General features: G+C 48.0%; 1 protein-coding gene across 1 annotated transcript; it reads left to right on the plus strand.

Moving 5' to 3' along the window:
- Positions 1-526: 526 nt before the first annotated feature.
- LOC141223142 (uncharacterized) lies at positions 527-7,398 on the plus strand. Its single transcript, XM_073666760.1, has 3 exons — positions 527-621; positions 744-797; positions 5,218-7,398. The coding sequence occupies exons 1-3, from the start codon at positions 532-534 to the stop codon at positions 7,300-7,302; spliced, it is 2,229 nt and encodes a 742-aa protein (XP_073522861.1). The 5' UTR covers positions 527-531; the 3' UTR covers positions 7,303-7,398.
- Positions 7,399-24,242: the final 16,844 nt, after the last annotated feature.

Consider the following 24,242-nt stretch of genomic DNA (forward strand, 5'->3'; position numbering starts at 1 on the left):
ATGATACTAAACACACGTCAAAAGGCGCAAGCTGAAGGTTTTACAATGGCCCTCATAGTCCCCTGATTTGAATATCATTGAAAATCTGTGGCTAGACCTCAAAATAGCAGACGATGCAAGACGACAAAAGAATCTCACGGAACTGGAAGAATTCTCCAAAGAAGAAAGGATGAAAATCCCTCAAACAAGAACTGAAAGACTATTGTCTGGCTACAAAAAGCATTTACAAGCTGTGATACTTTCAGAAGGGGGCACTACTAGCTACTAACCTTGCCGGGTGCCAAAACTTTTGCATTTGCCCATTTTCCCTTATTGAATTTTTTTTTAAATGTAAAAGATGAAAATATATATAGTTTATTATTTATTGTTTTGCCTAAAATACAAAGGAAATGTCATCTGTAACTTTAGGCCGTTTAGAGATTATTTCATCTTCAACTTAACTGTTCACAATAACAGTAATTTTGACCATTGGTGCCCAAACTTTTACATGTCACTGTATTCTGTCACTATGTGTTTCCTACAGATGGACTCATGGAAAGAAATCCACCAGAGAGATGTCCCCGTCCTCTGTATCCCCAGGACTGTCCAGAGGAGAATCACAACATCCCGGAGAGTCATCAGGTAGACGGTGCTGAGCCCTGTACCGGATCTGTATATGGGGGGACATTTCTGATCGAGGTCATAGATGTCACAGATTTTGGTGGTTTCTTGTATTGTCCTGATTGTTACATCTGATATATCAGGAGGAAGATCCAACTAAGAAAAAAGTGAAGGAAGAGACAGAAGAAGAAGTGATGACGAGGAGGGATCAGCCGTGTGTGAGTGACGTGAAGGAGGAGATTCCTGTAGATGTTTCCACAGGTGTGTAATAATGACCGGCGTATGATGGTGATGGTGATGACCGGCGTGTGATGATGATGATGATGATTGGCATGTGACTATGATTAGCGGCGTGTGATGATGATGACTGGCATATGACGATGATGATTGGCTTGTGACTATGATTAGTGACGTGTGATGATGACTGGCGTATGACGATGATGATTGGCATGTGACTATGATTAGCGGCGTGTGATGATGATGACTGGCGTATGACGATGGTGATTGGCATGTGACTATGATTAGCGGCGTGTGATGATGATGACTGGCGTATGACGATGGTGATTGGCATGTGACTATGATTAGTGACGTGTGATGATGATGATTGGCTTGTGACTATGATTAGTGACGTGTGATGATGACTGGCGTATGACGATGATGATTGGCATGTGACTATGATTAGCGGCGTGTGATGATGATGACTGGCGTATCATGATGATGACTGGCATGTGACTATGATTAGTGGCGTGTGATGATGATGACTGGCGTATGACGATGATGATTGGCATGTGACTATGATTAGTGGCGTGTGATGATGATGACTGGCGTATGACGATGATGATTGGCATGTGACTATGATTAGCGGCGTGTGATGATGATGACTGGCGTATGATGATGATGATTGGCATGTGACTATGATTAGCGGCGTGTGATGATGATGATTGGCATGTGACTATGATTAGCGGCGTATGACGATGATGATTGGCATGTGACTATGATTAGTGACGTGTGATGATGATTGGCATGTGACTATGATTAGCGGCGCCTGACGATGACCGGTGTGTGATATTGTATGAAGTCTCCGGTGCAGTGAAGCTTTATCCGCCGTCCACATCACAGCAGAAGCGTCCGGTGATGGCGCGGCTGCTCCTGTACAGAGTCCGGTTGCGCACCGATGAATAACTGGGCCGCATTCACACCTCTTCTTAATGATTTAATAAGCACATTTTTAATTTTTCTAATTGTGTTTTTTAATATTACTTCCATCTTTTATTTTCGTATTATTCTTACACAAGTCTCATGCTGCCATATAAATGACTGAGCTTGCGATTCGGACAGAACCCCGGGGGAAGATTCCGTATAATGAGGCGCTGTGGACGCCGTCTGGCCTATGATCCAGTGATGTCCATCTTTTTCAGCGTGCATAAAAGCGCAGTCGACCAGAGGCTAGACGGAGTCCAGTGTAACTCTGCTGCCTCATTATTCTGAATGGATCCCTCGGGGGTGTCATCTGAATCATGTATTTTGTAGATTTAGATGGAAACCCCGATGTACAGTGGGTACGGAAAGTATTCAGACCTCTTTAAATTTTTCACTCTTTGTTTTATTTCAGCTATTCGGTAAGTTCTAAAAAGTTCATTTTTTTCTCATTATAGTTCACTCTGCACCCCATCTTGACTGAAAAAAACAGAAATGTAGACATTTTGCAAATTTATTAAAAAAGAAAAACTGAAATATCACATGGTCATAAGTATTCAGACCCTTTGCTCAGTATTGAGTAGAAGCCCCTTTTGAGCTAGTACAGCCATGAGTCTTCTTGGGAATGATGCAACAAGGTTTTCACCCCTGGATTTGGGGATCCTCTGCCATTCTTCCTTGCAGATCCTCTCCAGTTCCATCAGGTTGGATGGTGAACGTTGGTGGACAGCCATTTTCAGGTCTCTCCAGAGATGCTCAATTGGGTTTAGGTCAGGGCTCTGGCTGGGCCAGTCAAGAATGGTCACAGAGTTGTTCTGAAGCCACTCCTTTGTTATTTTAGCTGTGTGCTTAGGGTCATTGTCTTGTTGGAAGGTGAACCTTCAGCCAAGTCTGAGGTCCAGAGCACTCTGGAAGAGGTTTTCATCCAGGATATCTCTGTACTTGGCTGCATTCATGTTTCCTTCAATTGCAACCAGTCATCCTGTCCCTACAGCTGAAAAATACCCCCATAGCATGATGCTACCACCACCATGTTTCACTGTAGGGATTGTATTGGGCATGTCAGGAGCAGTGCCAGGTTTTCTCCACACATACCGCTTAGAATTATCACCAAAAACTTCTATCTTCGTCTCATCAGACCAGAGAATCTTATTTCTCATAGTCTGTGAGTCCTTCATGTGTTTTTGAGCAAACTCTATGCGGGCTTTCGTATGTCTTGCACTGAGTAGATCCTTCCATCTGGCCACTCTGCCATAAAGGCCCGACTGGTGGAAGGCTGCAGTGATCGTTGACTTTTGTGAGCTTTCTCCCATCTGCCTACTGAATCGCTGGAGCTCAGCCACAGTGATCTTGGGGTTTTTCTTTACCTCTCCTACCAAGGCTCTTCTCCCACGATTGCTCAGTTTGGCTGGACGGCTAGGTCTAGGTAGACTTCTGGTGGTCACAAACTTCTTCCATTTAAGGATTGTGATGGCCACTGTGCTCTTAGGAACCTTGAGTAATGCAGAAATTCTTTTGTAACCTTGGCCAGATCTGTGCCTTGCCACAATTCTGTCTCTGAGCTCCTTAGGAAGTTCCTTTGAGCTCATGATTCTCATTTGGTCTGACATGCACTGTGAGCGGTGAGGTCTTATATAGACAGGTGTGCGCCTTTTCAAATCAAGTCCTATGAGTTTCATTAAACACAGCTGGACTCCAATGAAGGAGTAGAACCATCTCAAGGAGGATCACAAGGAAATGGACAGCATGTGAATTAAATATGAGTGTCTGAGCAAAGGGTCTGAATACTTATGACCATGTGATATTTCAGTTTTTCTTTTTTAAAAAATTTGCAAAATTGTCTGCATTTCAGTCAAGATGGGGTGCAGAGTGTACTTTAATGAGAAAAATAAATGAACTTTTTAGAATTTACCAAATGGCTGCAATGAAACAAAGAGTGAAAAATGTAAAGGGGTCTGAATACTTCCCGTACCCACTGTAAGTGTTCAGCGTACAGCACAGGATAAATATGATCCAAAATGTTCTGTACCCCAAAATGCCACCATTAAGAGCTTCTACTCAACCCACAAAAAACAAGTCCCCACTCAGGTTCATCATCTGTAAACAGTAATATAGGGGGTGTCCATATTACTGGAAGCACAAAGGCTCTGGAAAAGTGACTTGGCTCCCACTTAAAGAAATCCAGTGACATCTGCGCTCCCAAATCCAAATGCCCCCTCCTCCTGGGCCCCACAGTGTGCAGTTAGCATCCACATGTTTGGCATTACTGTAGCGGGGAGAGCCAATTTATTTCTCCAGAAAGCACTAGCTGGGAATCATGTACTGGGCGCTACAACGTAGGGGCACTACAATGTACCGGACACTACAATGTACTGGCCACTATAAGGGAATATTTGCATTTTCACTTCACAACATCCATTACTGCTCGTTTCTGGAAAGCACCCATGGAGTCAAATTCATCACTACACCTGTAGATACATTTCCATAGGGTGTAATTTCCAAACTGGTGTCACTTGAGGGGGGATTCTGCTCTTCTGCCACTTAGGGGCTCTGTATATGGAGTCTGCAAACTGTTCTACTAAAGTTTGTTCTCCAAGAGTCAAATAGCGCTCCTTCCCTCCCGAGTCTCGCCATGTGGCTAAGCAGTACAGTACAGACACATATGGGGTATTGCCCCGTTCAGCAGAAATTGTGTAAAATTATGTGGTCATTTTTACCCATTTTACCTTGTGAAAATGTAAAATCTGGGGCTAAAATAACATTATAGTGGAAAAATGTAATTTTTTTTTTCTTCCCCTTTCAATTGTATAACATTTTGTGAATCACAATTACCTTGTATTCATTGGGAAAGTGCGCGGTGGATGCTGGGTGTGACGCGTGGGGAAACCCCACCCACAGCCCGGCGTCCACCGCGGGGATCGCATCACCGAGTCACGCCTCACTTGACGTGACATCAGGGGAAGCAAGAGCCGGCTGCAGCCGGGGGTCGCGTGATGCCGGTGAGTGGCCAGCGATAGCGCCGCTCACAGGCAATAAAGACAAAGCTAGGTAATTAGAAAAAATCTTCTCTCAACGGGTTAATTACATTGGGGGCATTTAGTAGTGGACATCTTTTTTAACTGCGTGGACACTTTTCTATACTAACGCCGAGATATGAAGCTTGAGAGAGTGAAATGGCACCGGAGGTACATTAAGGGAACCTGTCATCAGTAATTACCACTTAAAGAACTATTTGCTGTCTAATCTCTGCCGCCCCTGACTTGTGCCAATGTCACCAGTTTATAAGTGTCATTCACTTTACCCGTCATTGTGTTAATGTTATGGCATGTAGTTGTCCTCCTTATCACCGGTACTTTCACTGACGAGGGTCTTCATTGTGAGATCCAGAAAATACATTCAGAAATCTCTTTTGTGTTGAAGAAAAAACTCACATCTAATCTATCTTTCCTCCTTACAGGAAATCCTTGTGAGAATAACGGTTCATCACTAAATTGTAAAAAAGAAGATATCAGGAAGCACTCTAATAGAGAAAACCTCATCACCCTTCCTGCACCTCCTGGACTTCACAGCACTTCACTTTCTTATAATCCTCCTAATCATGAGGAATCATCTCCTGAGCAATCTCGCATTATTACCAAAAGTCCAGGGGACAAAGTGGATTCAAGATTTCAGTGTGACAAGCAATTTACAAAAAGCTCAGATTTCTTAACACACAGAAAACACAAAGGTAAAAAGCCATACTCCTGTTCAGAATGTGGGAAATGCTTTACATATAAATCACAATTTGTTATACATGAGAGAATTCACACAGGAGAGAAGCCATTTTCTTGTTCGGAATGTGGGAAATGTTTTGGAAGTAAATCAGAGCTTGTTACACATCAGAGAATTCATACAGGAGAGAAGCCGTATTCATGTTCAGAATGTGGAAAGTCCTTCACAAGTAAAGGGACTCTTATTATACATCAGAGAATTCACACAGGAGAGAAGCCATTTTCTTGTTCGGAATGTGGGAAATGTTGTAGAAGTAAATCAGAGCTGGTTAAACATCAAAGAATTCACACAGGAGAAAAACCTTTTTCATGTTCGGAATGTGGGAAGTCCTTCAAACATAAAGGGAATCTTATTATACATCAGAGAATTCATACAGGAGAGAAGCCATTTTCATGTTCGGAATGTGGGAAATGTTGTAAAAATAAATCAGACCTTGTTAAACATCAAAGAATTCACACAGGGGAAAAGCCGCATTCATGTTTACAATGTGGAAGGTGCTTTACAAAGAAATCACAACTTGTTAAACATCAGAGAATTCACACAGGAGAAAAGCCGTATTCATGTTCAGAATGTGGAAAGTCCTTCACAGGTAAAGGGGATCTTATTATACATCAGAGAATTCACACAGGAGAGAAGCCATATTTATGTTCAGAATGTGGGAAATGTTGTAGACGTAAATCAGACCTTGTTAAACATCAAAGAATTCACACAGGGGAAAAACCTTTTTCATGTTTACAATGTGGAAGGTGCTTTCCAGATAAATCACAGCTTGTTCTACATCAGAGAACTCACACAGGAGAAAAGCCATATTCATGTTCAGAATGTGGGAAATGCTTTACATTTAAAGGGAGTCTTATTACACATCAGAAAATTCACACAGGAGAGAAGCCATTTTCCTGTTCAGAATGTGGGAAATGCTTTACATTTAAAGGGAATCTTATTACACATCAGAAAATTCACACAGGAGAGAAGCCATATTCATGTTCAGAATGTGGGAAATCCTTTACAGATAAAAGGAGTCTTATTCTACATCAGCGACTTCACACAGGAGAGAAGCCATATTCATGTTCAGAATGTGGGAAATGCTTTGCAAATAAATGGAATCTTATTAGACATCAGAGAAATCACACAGGAGAAAAAACATTTTCATGTTCACTATGTGAGAAGTCCTTCACAAATAAAGGGAATCTTTTTACACATCAAAGAAATCATACAGGAGAAAAAACATTTTCATGTTCGGAATGTGAGAAGTCCTTCACAAATAAAGGGAGTCTTATAACACATCAGAGAATTCACACAGGAGAGAAACCATTTTTGTGTTCAGAATGTGGGAAATGCTTTACAAATAAAGGGAATCTTATTAGACATCAGAGCATTCATACTGGAAAGAAGCCATATTCATGTTCAGAATGTGGGAAGTGTTTTAGTTATAAATCAGATCTTGTTAAACATCAGAGGATTCACACAGGAGAAAAGCCGTATTCATGTTCAGAATGTGAGAAATGTTTTACAAATAAAGGGAATCTTGTTATACATCAAAGAATTCACACAGGAGAAAAACTTTTTTCATGTTTAGCATGTGGAAGATGCTTCGCAAATAAATCAGAGCTTGTTACACATCAAAGAATTCACACAGGAGAGAAGCCGTATTCATGTTCAGAATGTGGGAAATCTTTTATACATAAATCACACCTTGTAAAACATGAGAGAAGTCATACGGGAAAGAAAGTGTAATTATGTTCACTGTGTTTTATAAAGTTTAATAAACATTGTTCAGCATAAATGAGTACACCCCCTTTGATGAGTAAGATTTTATTTAATAGCTCACTGAACACAAGATCAATTTCTACAATTTTGTCAACACTAAGTTTCATAGAACATTTTTTTGTAATCAAAACATGAAAGTAAGGGTAATAATATAACTCATTAGAAAATCTTCAGTTTTACTCAAATTAGTTGATGCAAAAATGAGTACACCCCACATCAAAAGCTACTACATCTATTATTTTGTATGGCCTCGATAATTTTAAAGGACGGCACCAAGTTTTCTAGGCCTGGAATGAACAAGTTAGTGACAATACTATATCTATCTTTTATCTCTCTTTCGATAACGAGCTCTTAGAGCCTGGATGCCGGATGGAGCGATGACAACTTGTCTCTTCAGAATTCCCCATAGGTGTTTGGTTGGGTTCAGATCAGGAGACACTTGGCCACTGAATCACTGTCACCCTGTTCTTCAGAAATGTAACAGTGGCCTACCAAGGGAACAGAGTGATGGCAGCATCTTTTCTGTCACTATAGAGCAGAACATCTGTGAATTCAAGATACCATCAATGACCTGTAGCCCCTCATGCAGCCGCACATAAGGACACGGCCACCACCAGGTCTCACTGTAGACACCATGCATTCTCATTGTATTCCTCACCTCTTCAATGTTATACAGTTTTGAAGCCATCAGTTCCAAAAAAACCCATTTATCTTGGTCTGATCACTCCAGAGTATAAAGTCCCAGGAGTCTTCATATGTTTCCGCATGTGTCCTGGCAGATTGTAGGGCGGCTTTTTTGTGTATGGGATTTAGGAGAGGCTTTCTATGTGGACAACACCCATGTCTGCCATTCCTCTATAGAAAACATTGTCTGCTTTCAGCTCATCTCTCAATGCTTGGATGAGAAATCACAGTTGGGAAAGAATGGACGGGACAAAGAAAGTTACTGATAATCCAGCACTTGTTTTCCAGTGTGAATAAAACCAAAAACTTTTATTGAAAAATCCAAATTAAAATCATAGAAACATTAAAAAACAGATAGGAGCAAAACATCTCTGCGTTTCTACCTGGTATTTGTGTTCAGTTCTTCTTCATGGCATAATAAATCACCAGTAACCGGCTTCTTATACACATCATAGGGTCTAATGCACAGCGGAGACCCCCAGCCCCAAATGGACATGTGCAAGTATGTCTACATTACCCCTATGGACGATCATATGTCCACAACAAAAAGCATCCGTGCAATAGAAGAATGAAGTGTCTGCATCTATAATGTGTATATTATGTATAATTACTATAAAAGAGGAAAAAACACAATTCAGTAAATGGATACAAGGTCTGAAGGAAGATTCATATCACTGGGGAATCTGGAGTCCAATTCCAGAATCCACAAGGCTTCTCGGGGGTGTACTTTTTATACCAATCTCCCCCCTTAGCTGGTCTGGTGACATATTCAATACCCACAACTGTAAAGTGATTAATCCCTATTGTGTTGTATGAGATGTTGTGATGCTGCAGATGTATTACGTGTTGTGGGGCCAAGAACGTCCCTAACGTGTCCCCCAATGCGGTGACGTAAGGGTCTGACCGTGCCCCCCACATATTGCAGCAGACAAGCTTCACATTGTATGGTGTCAATGACGTGTGGAGCTACAACTAATGAGATGTCGGATATTATAGGGTTTATTATGGTTAGTAGATGCAGACATTTTTGCTTTGTGCACAGACTTGCACAAACCACATTTATTTCTCCCACATTCAATGAAACCTTTGGTGTTTGTCCTCCACGTGTCAGTTGTCTTTCTTGTTGCTGGATCCTTGTCGGTGTATAACATAGGTAAATGTTTTCTGGTAATATTCACTATATTATAGGAATCTTCCTTCTTTGTGAGTTTTCGGTAATGTATGAAATATTGGACATTGTGGGTGATTTTCCTTTAATCATAAAAATGAAAAAGTGTTTTTTTTTTCACTTTTTCATTTTTACGAATCAATTTGTGAAGCACCTGGGGGTTCCAAGTGCTCACTATGCATCTAGAAAGGTGCCTTGGGGGGTCTAGTTTCCAAAATAGGGTCACTTGTGGGGGAGCTCCAAAGTTTGGGCACAGAGGGGCTCTCCAAACGCAACGTGGTGTCCGCTAACAATTTGAGCTGATTTTCCATTCAATTTGTTAGCGGATATCATGTTGCATTTGGAGAGTCCCTGTGTGCCCAAACATTGGAGCTCCCCCACAAGTGACCCCATTTTGGAAACTAGACCCCCCCAAGGCACCTATCTAGATTCATAGTGAGCACTTGGAACCCCAGGTGCTTCACAAATTGATTCATAAAAATGAAAAAGTGTTTTTTTTTTCACTTTTTCATTTTTACGAATCAATTTGTGAAGCACCTGGGGGTTCCAAGTGCTCACTATGCATCTAGAAAGGTGCGTTGGGGGGTCTAGTTTCCAAAATGGGGTCACTTGTGGGGGAGCTCCAAAGTTTGGGCACAGAGGGGCTCTCCAAATGCAATGTGGTGTCCGCTAACAATTTGAGACGATTTTCCATTCAATTTGTTAGCGGATATCATGTTGCATTTGGAGAGTCCCTGTGTGCCCAAACATTGGAGCTCCCCCACAAGTGACCCCATTTTGGAAACTAGACCCCCCAAGGCACCTATCTAGATGCATAGTGAGCACTTGGAACCCCAGGTGCTTCACAAATTGATTCATAAAAATGAAAAAGTGTTTTTTTTTTCAATTTTTCATTTTTACGAATCAATTTGTGAAGCACCTGGGGGTTCCAAGTGCTCACTATGCATCTAGAAAGGTGCCTTGGGGGGTCTAGTTTCCAAAATGGGGTCACTTGTGGGGGAGCTTCAAAGTTTGGGCACAGAGGGGCTCTCCAAACGCAACGTGGTGTCCGCTAACAATTTGAGCTGATTTTCCATTCAATTTGTTAGCGGATATCATGTTGCATTTGGAGAGTCCCTGTGTGCCCAAACATTGGAGCTCCCCCACAAGTGACCCCATTTTGGAAACTAGACCCCCCCAAGGCACCTATCTAGATTCATAGTGAGCACTTGGAACCCCAGGTGCTTCACAAATTGATTGATAAAAATGAAAAAGTGTTTTTTTTTTCACTTTTTCATTTTTACGAATCAATTTGTGAAGCACCTTGGGGTTCCAAGTGCTCACTATGCATCTAGAAAGGTGCCTTGGGGGGTCTAGTTTCCAAAATGGGGTCACTTGTGGGGGAGCTCCAAAGTTTGGGCACAGAGGGGCTCTCCAAACGCAATGTGGTGTCCGCTAACAATTTGAGACGATTTTCCATTCAATTTGTTAGCGGATATCATGTTGCATTTGGAGAGTCCCTGTGTGCCCAAACATTGGAGCTCCCCCACAAGTGACCCCATTTTGGAAACTAGACCCCCCAAGGCACCTATCTAGATGCATAGTGAGCACTTGGAACCCCAGGTGCTTCACAAATTGATTCATGAATATGAAAAAGTGTTTTTTTTTTCACTTTTTCATTTTTACGACTCAATTTGTGAAGCACCTTGGGGTTCCAAGTGCTCACTATGCATCTAGAAAGGTGCCTTGGGGGGTCTAGTTTCCAAAATGGGGTCACTTGTGGGGGAGCTCCAAAGTTTGGGCACAGAGGGGCTCTCCAAACGCAATGTGGTGTCCGCTAACAATTTGAGACGATTTTCCATTCAATTTGTTAGCGGATATCATGTTGCATTTGGAGAGTCCCTGTGTGCCCAAACATTGGAGCTCCCCCACAAGTGACCCCATTTTGGAAACTAGACCCCCCAAGGCATCTATCTAGATGCATAGTGAGCACTTGGAACCCTAGGTGCTTCACAAATTGATTCATAAAAATGAAAAAGTGTTTTTTTTTTCAATTTTTCATTTTTACGACTCAATTTGTGAAGCACCTGGGGGTTCCAAGTGCTCACTATGCATCTAGAAAGGTGCCTTGGGGGGTCTAGTTTCCAAAATGGGGTCACTTGTGGGGGAGCTCCAAAGTTTGGGCACACAGGGACTCTCCAAACACAACATGGCGTCCGCTAATTATTCAAGCAAATTTTACAATCAAAAAGTCAAATGGCGCTCCTTCCCTTCCGAGCCCTGCCGTGCGCCCAAACAGTGTTTTTTCCCCAAATATTGGGTATCTGCGTGCCCAGGGGAAATTGCACAACAAATTTTGGGGTCCATTTTTTCTTGTTACCCCTGTGAAAATAAAAAAAATTGGGTCTAAAGTAACATTTTTGTGAAAAAAGTTAAATGTTCATTTTTTTCTTCCACATTCAAAAAATTCCTGTGAAGCACCTGAAGGGTTAATAAAGTTCTTGAATGTGGTTTTGAGCACCTTGAGGGGTGCAGTTTTTAGAATGGTGTCACTTTTGGGTATTTTCTGTCATAAAGACCTCTCAAAGTGACTTCAAATGTGATGTGGTCCCTAAAAAAATGGTTTTGTAAATTTTGTTGGAAAAAGGAGAAATCGCTGGTCAACTTTTAACCCTTATAGCTCCCTAACAAAAAAAAAATTTGGTTCCAAAATTGTGCTGATGTAAAGTAGACATGTGGGAAATGTTATTTATTAACTCTTTTGTGTGACATATCGCTCTGATTTCAGGGCTTAAAAATTCAAATTTTGAAAATTGCAAAATTTTCTAAATTTTCGCCAAATTTCCGTTTTTTTCACAAATAAACGCAAGTGATATCGAAGAAATTTTTCCACAATCATGAAGTACAATATGTCACGAAAAAAACAATCTCAGAATCAGGGGGATCCGTTGAAGCGTTCCAGAGTAATTACCTCATAAAGTGACAGTGGTCAGAATTGTAAAAATTGGCCTGGTCATTAACGTGCAAACCACCCGCGGGGCTTAAGGGGTTAAAAGCTGGTGGGCGGTAAAAAGCTGGCGGGCGGTAAAAAGCCGCCGGCTTTTAAACAATCACACAGCCCCATACTGCTTCCCCGCAGCCTCCCACCCCGATCCTCCGCTCCCCTCGCCACCTCCCATCCCGATCGTAAGTTAGGACCGGGCGGGGAGTGCAGCACCAAGGAGCGAAGGACCCGGGCGGGGAAGCCGGCAGTGAAAAGACTTCACCGCCGGCTTTCCCGTTCTGTGCTGCGCTTTCCCGCCAGTTATTTCAACTGAACATCTGAGGTATCAGGTGATGCCGATCAGCTGTTCATTGAAGTAGCCGCGGTGTCCTCAGAGGGTTCATGTGAGTTCATGCTTGACTGCATTGCATGAACTCACATGAACTTTCCCACGGCCGCACAGGGCAGCCTCACCTCCCAGACCATCAGCCCGTCATGATTGGTGTGTGTGGGTGTCTGTGCGATGTGTGCGGGTGTGCGCGCTGTCTGTGCGATGTCTGCGAGTGTGTGCGGGTGTGCGCGGTGTCTGTGCGAGTGTGTGCGGTGTGTGCGCGGTGTCTGTGCGATGTCTGCGGGTGAACTCGGTGTCTGCGAGTGTGTGCGGGTGTGCGCGGTGTCTGTGCGATGTCTGTGAGTGTGTGCGGGTGTGCGCGGTGTCTGTGCGATGTCTGCGAGTGTGTGCGGGTGTGCGCGGTGTCTGTGCGATGTCTGCGGGTGTGCGCGTGCAGGCAGACATAGGCCGATGTGACACTACTACTCCCATCGGCCTATGTCTGTCCCCCGTCCACTCCTGCCAGCAGGATCAGCTCGATGGGAGCAGTAGTTCCCATCAGCCTGATCCTGCTATTTAAATTGCCCTACTGTGTCCCCAATAAATTTTAAATACATGTCATTGGTGGCCAGTGGTTGCCTACAATAAATTAGTTCATACATTACCTGTCCCTGCCGATCGCCACCTAAAATAAAGTAAAAAATAAAAAACTACACCTATGCTCACCTAGACACCTAATTCCCCGAAGCCATCGATCTCCTGTAATAAAATATAAAATAATAAACCACAACCTTATCCTTACCCCTCCATAGTAGTCCACGAGTGTCCCACGATGATCTCCAGTTTAGAGCAGCCACATAGAATATAACCGCTCTGAACCGCTGCCGCCGCTACAATGATGGGGCCGTAGAGCAGCCCCGTCATTGCATAAGCGGGTTCGCCGGAGTTCAGGCAGCGCTGCTCCGGTTAGCTCCTTTACGGCCCTGCTGTATCGTGAGAAATTCCCACGGTACAGCAGTGCCGTAAAGGAGGTCTCCGGAGCAGCGCTGACTGAATGCACTCCGGTGACCTCAGTTAGGGGCTCCCGCTGCCGGGAGTGGACGTGTTCTCGGCAGCGTGAGCTTACAGCAGCCATGCACAGCTGTCACCATCTCCAGATGTGACATCTGTGCATGGGAGATCAGCGCAGGAACGTGGACAGGTAACTTTTTTTTTTTTAGTAAACTAAGAATTAAATAAAATTGTGTGTTTTATTTCAAATAAATTATTTTTTTCTGGGTGTAGTGTTTTTTATTTTTAACACTTTGTAGGTTAGTAATGGGGGTGTCTTATAGACGCCCATCATTACTAACCTGGGCTTCATGGCAGCTGGCGCTGACATGAACCCCACCACTATTACCCCCTGCCACCGCACCAGGGCAGTGGGAAGAGCGAGGCTAAGTGCCAGAATTGGCGCATCCTATGGATGTGCCATTTCTGGGGCGGCTGACGGCTGGTGTTTCTAGCCTGGGAGGGGGCCAATATTCATGGCACCCTTCCTGGGCTATTAATATCAGCCCCCAGCTGTCTGCCTAGCCTTTGCTAGCTATTAAAATAGGGGGGACCCCACATCATTTTTTTGGGGGGTCTCCCATTTTAATAGCTAGTAAAGGCTAGGTATTCAGCTGGGGGCTGATATTAGTAGCCTGGGAAGCTCCGTGGGTATTACCCCCTTCCCAGGCTTCAAACATCTGCCCCAGCCGTCTGCTTAACCTCCGCTAGAGACTAAAATTATGGGGGATCCCACGCCAATTTTATTTTTAATAAATCCTTTATTTTAACAGTAAATGACACTTGAGGGATTAATAAAGATGCAGTCCCTAAATTGTTATTTATTTTTTAATTATTTTCTCCCAAAAATTTTGACGTGGGCTTTGCCATATTTTTGTATGCCAGCCAGGTACAGCAGGCAGGAACGGGCTGCCCCCAACTGCCAGCTGCCTATTTGTACCTGGCCGGACACAACAATATAGGGAAGCCCTTTTTTTCTAAATTATTTCATGAAATAATTTAAAAAAAATTGACGTGGGGCTTCGCCCTGTTTTTGTGTCCAGCCAGGTACAACTAGGCAGCTGGGGGCTGGAATCCGCAGCGCTGGGAGGCCCAAGCTTTCTGGGCCACCCCCGCTGCAAATTGCAGTCCGCAGCCACCCCAGAAAATGGCGCGTTCATAGAAGCGCCATCTTCTGGCGCTGTACCCAACTCATCCAGGGCCCTGATGCGGTGGCTCACTGGGTAATAAAGGGGTTAGGGCAAGCTTGGTATTATCAGCTGGCCCTAAGCCTGAAATTCATGGGGTCACACCAATATTAGACATGACCACCATGATTTTCTAGTAAAGTATTTAAAAAAAACACAACACCCAGAAAAAAGTCCTTTAATTGAAATAAACACACAATTCTTTATTGTTCTAAATTAAACCATACTTACAGTCACGCCCATTCCAGCTGAAGCCAACGATCTCCTGCAATAAAAGAAAAATAATAAAGCAACCTCATCCTTACCTCTCCATGGTTCCCACGACAGCTTCAGCTCTGCTACATCGAGATGACAGGCTGGACCGCAGCAGAAAGCTGCCATCCAGCCTGTCATCCCGCAGACACTGAGAAGCGCAGTGACGGCATCCAGATGAGCCGAGTTCATGTCCAATGAACTCGGCTCACCTCATGCATTTCTGAGGTGGCTGACGGCTGGTGTTTCTAGCCTGGGAGGGGGCCAATATTCATGGCACCCTTCCTGGGCTATTAATATCAGCACCCAGCTGTCTGCCTAGACTTTGCTAGCTATTAAATTAGGGGGGACCCCACGTCATTTTTTGGGGGAGGGTCCCCCATTTTAATAGCTAGTAAAGGCTAGGTATTCAGCTGGGGGCTGATATTAGTAGCCTGGGAAGCTCTGTGGGTATTACCTCCTTCCCAGGCTTCAAACATCTGCCCCAGCAGTCTGCTTAACCTCCGCTAGAGCCTAAAATTACGGGGAACCCCTCGCCAATTTTTTTTTAAATAAATCCTTTATTTTAACACTAAATGACAAGTACAGTAATCAACACTGTCACTGTACTTCTTATATATGTGACTGACATGTTTCTATCTATCTAATCTATGTATGATTCTCTATTCCTTCTATTCTAAATTGTCGGGTACCGCTGCTGAATTGCATTTCCGGTGACGACCTCTTGAAGCTGATCAAGAGAATGCCAAGAGTGTGCAAAGCAGTCATCAAAGCAAAAGGTGGCTACTTTGAAGAACCTAGAATATAAGACATATTTTCAGTTGTTTCACACTTTTTTGTTAAGTATATAATTCCACATGTGGTAATTCATAGTTTTGATGCCTTCAGTGTGAATGTACAATTTTCAAAGTCATGAAAATACAGGAAAATCTTTAAATGAGAAGGTGTGTCCAAACTTTTGGTCTGTACTGTACCGGTTCTCTGCACCATCATTCCTTCTACTCATTCTCTATATGTCAACCAGGGCTGCTTCTGTCATGAGGTGAGATGAGCATCTTGCCCCAGGCGCTTGTTGGAGCTGTCTGAAAGGGGTGGCAGAATGCGGCTGCTGCCCCCTCAGAGACACTAGACACAGGCCTGTAGGCGGCTGCTGCCCCCTCAGAGACACTAGACACAGGCCTGTTGGTGGCTGCTGTCCCCTCAGAGACACTAGACACAGGCCTGTTGGTGGCTGCTGTCCCCTCAGAGACACTAGACACAGGCCTGTAGGCAGCTGCTGCCCCCTCAGAGACACTAGCCACAGGCCTGTAGGCGGCTGCTGCCCCCTCAGAGACACTAGACACAGGCCTGTAGGTGGCTGCTGCCCCCTCAGAGACACTAGACACAGGCCTGTAGGCGGCTGCTGCCCCCTCAGAGACACTAGACACAGGCCTGTAGGCGGCTGCTGCCCCCTCAGAGACACTAGACACAGGCCTGTAGGCGGCTGCTGCCCCCTCAGAGACACTAGACACAGGCCTGTAGGCGGCTGCTGCCCCCTCAGAGACACTAGACACAGGCCTGTAGGCGGCTGCTGCCCCCTCAGAGACACTAGACACAGGCCTGTAGGCGTCTGCTGCCCCCTCAGAGACACTAGACACAGGCCTGTAGGCGGCTGCTGCCCCCTCAGAGACACTAGACACAGGCCTGTAGGCGGCTGCTGCCCCCTCAGAGACACTAGACACAGGCCTGTAGGCGGCTGCTGCCCCCTCAGACACACTAGACACAGGCCTGTAGGCGGCTGCTGCCCCCTCAGAGACACTAGACACAGGCCTGTAGGCTGCTGCTGCCCCCTCAGATACACTAGACACAGGCCTGTAGGCGGCTGCTGCCCCCTCAGAGACACCAGACACAGGCCTGTAGGCGGCTGCTGCCCCCTCAGAGACACTAGACACAGGCCTGTAGGCGGCTGCTGCCCCCTCAGAGACAGTAGACACAGGCCTGTAGGCGGCTGCTGCCCCCTCAGAGACACTAGACACAGGCCTGTAGGCTGCTGCTGCCCCCTCAGATACACTAGACACAGGCCTGTAGGTGGCTGCTGCCCCCTCAGAGACACTAGACACAGGCCTGTAGGCGGCTGCTGCCCCCTCAGAGACACTAGGCACAGGCCTGTAGGAGGCTGCTGCCCCCTCAGAGACACTAGACACAGGCCTGTAGGCGGCTGCTGCCCCCTCAGAGACACTAGACACAGGCCTGTAGGCTGCTGCTGCCCCCTCAGATACACTAGACACAGGCCTGTAGGTGGCTGCTGCCCCCTCAGAGACACTAGACACAGGCCTGTAGGCGGCTGCTGCCCCCTCAGAGACACTAGACACAGGCCTGTAGGCGGCTGCTGCCCCCTCAGAGACACTAGGCACAGGCCTGTAGGAGGCTGCTGCCCCCTCAGAGACACTAGACACAGGCCTGTAGGCGGCTGCTGCCCCCTCAGAGACACTAGACACAGGCCTGTAGTCGGCTGCTGCCCCCTCAGAGACACTAGACACAGGCCTGTAGTCGGCTGCTGCCCCCTCAGAGACACTAGGCACAGGCCTGTAGGAGGCTGCTGCCCCCTCAGAGACACTAGACACAGGCCTGCAGTCGGCTGCTGCCCCCTCAGAGACACTAGACACAGGCCTGTAGGCGGCTGCTGCCCCCTCAGAGACACTAGACACAGGCCTGTAGGCAGCTGCTGCCCCCTTAGAGACACTAGACACAGGCCTGTAGGCGGCTGCTGCCCCCTCAGAGACACTAGACACAGGCCTGTAGGCTGCTGCTGCCCCCTCAGATACACTAGACACAGGCCTGTAGGCGGCTGCTGCCCCCTCAGAGACACCAGACACAGGCCTGTAGGCGGCTGCTGCCCCCTCAGAGACACTAGACACAGGCCTGTAGGCGGCTGCTGCCCCCTCAGAGACAGTAGACACAGGCCTGTAGGCGGCTGCTGCCCCCTCAGAGACACTAGACACAGGCCTGTAGGCTGCTGCTGCCCCCTCAGATACACTAGACACAGGCCTGTAGGTGGCTGCTGCCCCCTCAGAGACACTAGACACAGGCCTGTAGGCGGCTGCTGCCCCCTCAGAGACACTAGGCACAGGCCTGTAGGAGGCTGCTGCCCCCTCAGAGACACTAGACACAGGCCTGTAGGCGGCTGCTGCCCCCTCAGAGACACTAGACACAGGCCTGTAGGCTGCTGCTGCCCCCTCAGATACACTAGACACAGGCCTGTAGGTGGCTGCTGCCCCCTCAGAGACACTAGACACAGGCCTGTAGGCGGCTGCTGCCCCCTCAGAGACACTAGACACAGGCCTGTAGGCGGCTGCTGCCCCCTCAGAGACACTAGGCACAGGCCTGTAGGAGGCTGCTGCCCCCTCAGAGACACTAGACACAGGCCTGTAGGCGGCTGCTGCCCCCTCAGAGACACTAGACACAGGCCTGTAGGCGGCTGCTGCCCCCTCAGAGACACTAGACACAGGCCTGTAGTCGGCTGCTGCCCCCTCAGAGACACTAGGCACAGGCCTGTAGGAGGCTGCTGCCCCCTCAGAGACACTAGACACAGGCCTGTAGTCGGCTGCTGCCCCCTCAGAGACACTAGACACAGGCCTGTAGGCGGCTGCTGCCCCCTCAGAGACACTAGGCACAGGCCTGTAGGAGGCTGCTGCCCCCTCAGAGACACTAGACACAGGCCTGTAGGCGGCTGCTGCCCCCTCAGAGACACTAGACACAGGCCTGTAGGCGGCTGCTGCCCCCTCAGAGACACTAGACACAGGCCTGTAGTCGGCTGCTGCCCCCTCAGAGACACTAGGCACAGGCCTGTAGGCGGCTGCTGCCCCCTCAGAGACACTAGACACAGGCCTGTAGGTGGCTGCTGCCCCCTCAGAGACACTAGACACAGGCCTGTAGGCGGCTGCTGCCCCCTCAGAGACACTAGACACAGGCCTGTAGGCGGCTGCTGCCCCCTCATAGACTCTAGACACAGGCCTGTAGGCGGCTGCTGCCCCCTCAGAGACACTAGACACAGGCCTGTAGGCGGCTGCTGCCCCCTCAGAGACACTAGACACAGGCCTGTAGGCTGCTGCTGCCCCCTCAGAGACACTAGACACAGGCCTGTAGGTGGCTGCTGCCCCCTCAGAGACACTAGACACAGGCCTGTAGGCGGCTGCTGCCCCCTCAGAGACACTAGACACAGGCCTGTAGGCGGCTGCTGCCCCCTCAGAGACACTAGGCACAGGCCTGTAGGCAGCTGCTGCCCCCTCAGAGACACTAGGCACAGGCCTGTAGGCGGCTGCTGCCCCCTCAGAGACACTAGACACAGGCCTGTAGGCGGCTGCTGCCCCCTGAGAGACACTAGACACAGGCATGTAGGCGGCTGCTGCCCCCTCAGAGACACTAGACACAGGCCTGTAGGCGGCTGCTGCCCCCTCAGAGACACTAGACACAGGCATGTAGGCGGCTGCTGCCCCCTCAGAGACACTAGACACAGGCCTGTAGGCGGCTGCTGCCCCCTGAGAGACACTAGACACAGGCATGTAGGCGGCTGCTGCCCCATCAGAGACACTAGACACAGGCCTGTAGGCTGCTGCTGCCCCCTCAGAGACACTAGACACAGGCCTGTAGGCGGCTGCTGCCCCCTGAGAGACACTAGACACAGGCATGTAGGCGGCTGCTTCCCCCTCAGAGACACTAGACACAGGCCTGTAGGCGGCTGCTGCCCCCTCAGAGACACTAGACACAGGCCTGTAGGCAGCTGCTGCCCCCTCAGAGACACCATACACAGGCCTGTAGGCGGGTGCTGCCCCCTCAGAGACACTAGACACAGGCCTGTAGGCGGGTGCTGCCCCCTCAGAGACACTAGACACAGGTCTGTAGGCGGCTGCTGCCCCCTCAGAGACACTAGACACAGGTCTGTAGGCGGCTGCTGCCCCCTCAGAGACACTAGACACAGGCCTGTAGGCGGCTGCTGCCCCCTCAGAGACACTAGACACAGGCCTGTAGGTGGCTGCTGCCCCCTCAGAGACACTAGACACAGGCCTGTAGGCGGCTGCCAGTCACAGTGTATCAGACAGAGGGGCAAGATCGCAGAGCAAAGGGGGGCGCTCCAATGCTAGCTCCATACTCAGGTGCAGCCTCGTACTGCTGAGCCTCGGGCCCACCAGAGGAAATTATTCCTGGGGCCCAATATGTAACTACATAGAAATAATACAAGCCCACCAATTGTGAGATAAAATATGCTAGTATTGTGGTGTAACATAAAAACACAATGGTTCACATTTATCAAAAATGGCAGAATTTGAGCAAAATCCTTTGTACTCACTTCAACTCCATTATTCCATATTTATCACATTTCGTCACTAATGATACATTTGGTGCAAATTATTTAAGCAGAACATTTTAAGCATGGTAGCACACGTCTCAATGCTAAAAAAGAGCTGACATCCAGTGGGTCAAATGTCGCATAGTAATATAATTTTGTACAAATTGCAACTTTTTCTGCATGTAAAAATGGTTTTAATATGAATGCATTTGTTCCGCGCCTTTTTTAAGACAGCCGGTGCCAGGGTGCTCCTGTCCCCAGGCACATACATCAAATCAATTAGAAATATATTAATCCCTTGGCACAGATGAACATACAGTACCAGTACGTCCACAGCAGGGTCCACGTGTGTGGAGTTGGCTCAGGAGTGGAGACCACTTCCCACGCAACATACAGCGGGCATGTGCCTGTATGGTGACCATTCAGCTGTGCACACGCAACATACAGCGGGCATGTGCCTGTATGGTGACCATTCAGCTGTGCACACGCAACATACAGCGGGCATGTGCCTGTACGGTGACCATTCAGCTGTGCACACGCAACATACAGCGGGCATGTGCCTGTATGGTGACCATTCAGCTGTGCACACGCAACATACAGCGGGCATGTGCCTGTATGGTGACCATTCAGCTGTGCGCACGCAACATACAGCGGGCATGTGCCTGTATGGTGACCATTCAGCTGTGCACATGCAACATACAGCGGGCATGTGCCTGTATGGTGACCATTCAACTGTGCACACGCAACATACAGCAGGCATGTGCCTGTATGGTGACCATTCAGCTGTGCACACGCAACATACAGCGGGCATGTGCCTGTATGGTGACCATTCAGCTGTGCACACGCAACAAACAGCGGGCATGTGCCTGTATGGTGACCATTCAGCTGTGCACACGCAACATACAGCGGGCATGTGCCTGTATGGTGACCATTCAGCTGTGCACACGCAACAAACAGCGGGCATGTGCCTGTATGGTGACCATTCAGCTGTGCACACGCAACATACAGCGGGCATGTGCCTGTATGGTGACCATTCAGCTGTGCACACGCAACATACAGCGGGCATGTGCCTGTATGGTGACTATTCAGCTGTGCACACGCAACATACAGCGGGCATGTGCCTGTATGGTGACCATTCAGCTGTGCACACGCAACATACAGCGGGCATGTGCCTGTATGGTGACCATTCAGCTGTGCGCACGCAACATACAGCAGGCATGTGCCTGTATGGTGACCATTCAGCTGTGCACACGCAACATACAGCGGGTATGTGCCTGTATGGTGACCATTCAGCTGTGCACACGGAACATACAGTGGGCATGTGCCTGTATGGTGGCCATTCAGCTGTGCACACGCAACATACAGCGGGCATGTGCCTGTATGGTGACCATTCAGCTGTGCACACGCAACATACAGCGGGCATGTGCCTGTATGGTGACCATTCAGCTGTGCGCACGCAACATACAGCGGGCATGTGCCTGTATGGTGACCATTCAGCTGTGTGCATGCAGCATACAGCAGGCATGTGCCTGTATGGTGACCATTCAGCTGTGCACACGCAACATACAGCGGGCATGTGCCTGTATGGTGACCATTCAGCTGTGCGCACGCAACATACAGCGGGCATGTGCCTGTATGGTGACCATTCAGCTGTGCGCACGAAACATACAGCGGGCATGTGCCTGTATGGTGATCATTCAGCTGTGCGCACGCAACATACAGCGGGCATGTGCCTGTATGGTGACCATTCAGCTGTGTACACGCAGCATACAGCGAGCATGTGCCTGTATGGTGACCATTCAGCTGTGCGCACGCAACATACAGCGGGCATGTGCCTGTATGGTGACCATTCAGCTGTGTGCATGCAGCATACAGCGGGCATGTGCCTGTATGGTGACCATTCAGCTGTGCGCACGCAACATACAGCGGGCATGTGCCTGTATGGTGACCATTCAGCTGTGCGCACGCAACATATAGCGGGCATGTGCCTGTATGGTGACCATTCAGCTGTGCGCACGCAACATACAGCGGGCATGTGCCTGTATGGTGACCATTCAGCTGTGCACACACAACATACAGCGGGCATGTGCCTGTATGGTGACCATTCAGCTGTGCACACGCAGCATACAGCGGGCATGTGCCTGTATGGTGACCATTCAGCTGTGCACACACAACATACAGCGGGCATGTGCCTGTATGGTGACCATTCAGCAGTGCACACGCAACATACAGCGGGCATGTGCCTGTATGGTGACCATTCAGCTGTGCACACGCAGCATACAGCGGGCATGTGCCTGTATGGTGACCATTCAGCTGTGCACACGCAACATACAGCGGGCATGTGCCTGTATGGTGACCATTCAGCTGTGCACACGCAACATACAGCGGGCATGTGCCTGTATGGTGACCATTCAGCTGTGCACACACAACATACAGCGGGCATGTGCCTGTATGGTGACCATTCAGCTGTGCACATGCAACATACAGCGGGCATGTGCCTGTATGGTGACCATTCAGCTGTGCACACCCATCTTGATACTCCTGTGATATCCAGCATTAGGCTGGATTCATATGGGATCATTATTTCCACTATATCCTGCAATACTGTTACTGTTATATTAAAACATACAAAACAAGCAGGGGCGTAATGATCGCGGTCATAGAGGGTACAACCGGGACCAGACCCATGCTTGTGCGCGGCCCGACGACACCAATTTCACCTGGATGTGCATTCTCTGACACACATTCTGCTGAAATGTATTGTGACGCTGAGACCCGCCGGCTCCCTGCACTTCAAGACGTGCTGCCAGCCAATCAGAGGCAAGCAGCAGGTGCTGGCGGCCCGCAGAAGTCAGCTACCGGCTGGGGAACATTATACCAGGATGGAGGACCTTATACCAGGATGGCGGACCTTATACCAGGATGGCGGACCTTATACCAGGATGGCGGACATTATATTGGGGTGACGGACATTACATAAGGTTGGCGGACATTATATCAGGATGTCGGACACTATATCAGGATGGGAGATAAGATACCAGGCTGGGAACATTATATTAAGATGGGGACAATATACCAGGATGAGTGACATTACACCAGAATGGCGGACATTATACCAGAAGGGGGACATGGTTATAGCATTGAGCCCACGATGGGGGACATTATATCAGTCAGGGGTGGTACAGGGTGGGCATCAGTCAGGGTTGATACAGGGGCACTCAGGGGTAATACAGGGGAGGCTCAGTCAGTCAGGGGTGAAGCAAAACATTGAGGGAAATCCTCCCTTAGTGACTGAGCCCTCTCACCCTCTATCACCAATGAGTAAAGCCCCTCACTGTTGGTGTTGATGGGGGTCACTTAGTTATGTGATAATCCTGCTCAGCTACATATATCTGACCTTTGGTGAGTGATGTAGCAGGCAGCCATCCATCTCCCTGTGCTTCTCACTGTCAGCCTGTGACACAGTTAGGGAGGAGCGCTGTTACTCAGCACATCATGGCTCATTACCTCAGCTCTGCTGTTAGCACGGGGAAGAGGCCACAAACAAAACTAACACTGATTGGCTGCGATGCTGCCAATCACTATTAGACTTACCAGCAGCAGCACCGCTCTCCCTGGTTGCTCCAGGTGCGGTATCGCAGAGGCAGAGATTCAGCATTATTGATCAGTGATCAGTCAGTCCCTGAAGTGAGCTGCTGTCTGCACTGCAGCAGAACAGATCCAGTGACTCCCGTACTCTGCCGGGATGTCTAATGCTGGGAGGAGCGGTGAATAGTAATCAGTGACAGGTGTGAGCTGCCGTGCTTGCAGCATGTCATGTGCTAGTGCGCTGAGTGCTGCTGACTGCTCCTCCCAGCATTAGACATCCCGGGAGAGCAGTGCACGGGTCACTGAATCTCTCCAGCTGCAGACAGCGGCTCACTCCTCATACTGACCAGAACACTGAT

This window comes from Phyllobates terribilis, unplaced genomic scaffold (genome assembly GCF_046119375.1).
Source record: "Phyllobates terribilis strain yellow unplaced genomic scaffold, ASM4611937v1 Scaffold_370__1_contigs__length_1879735, whole genome shotgun sequence".
Classification (NCBI taxonomy): domain Eukaryota; kingdom Metazoa; phylum Chordata; class Amphibia; order Anura; family Dendrobatidae; genus Phyllobates; species Phyllobates terribilis.

Excerpts from the sequence above, each read along its gene's own strand:
- LOC141223142 (XM_073666760.1), top strand. The coding sequence starts at position 532 with ATGGAAAGAAATCCACCAGAGAGATGTCCCCGTCCTCTGTATCCCCAG. Across the intron at positions 622-743 it reads ACATCCCGGAGAGTCATCAG|GAGGAAGATCCAACTAAGAA; the intron begins GTAGACGGTGCT and ends CTGATATATCAG. Across the intron at positions 798-5,217 it reads AGACAGAAGAAGAAGTGATG|AAAAAACTCACATCTAATCT; the intron begins ACGAGGAGGGAT and ends TTTGTGTTGAAG.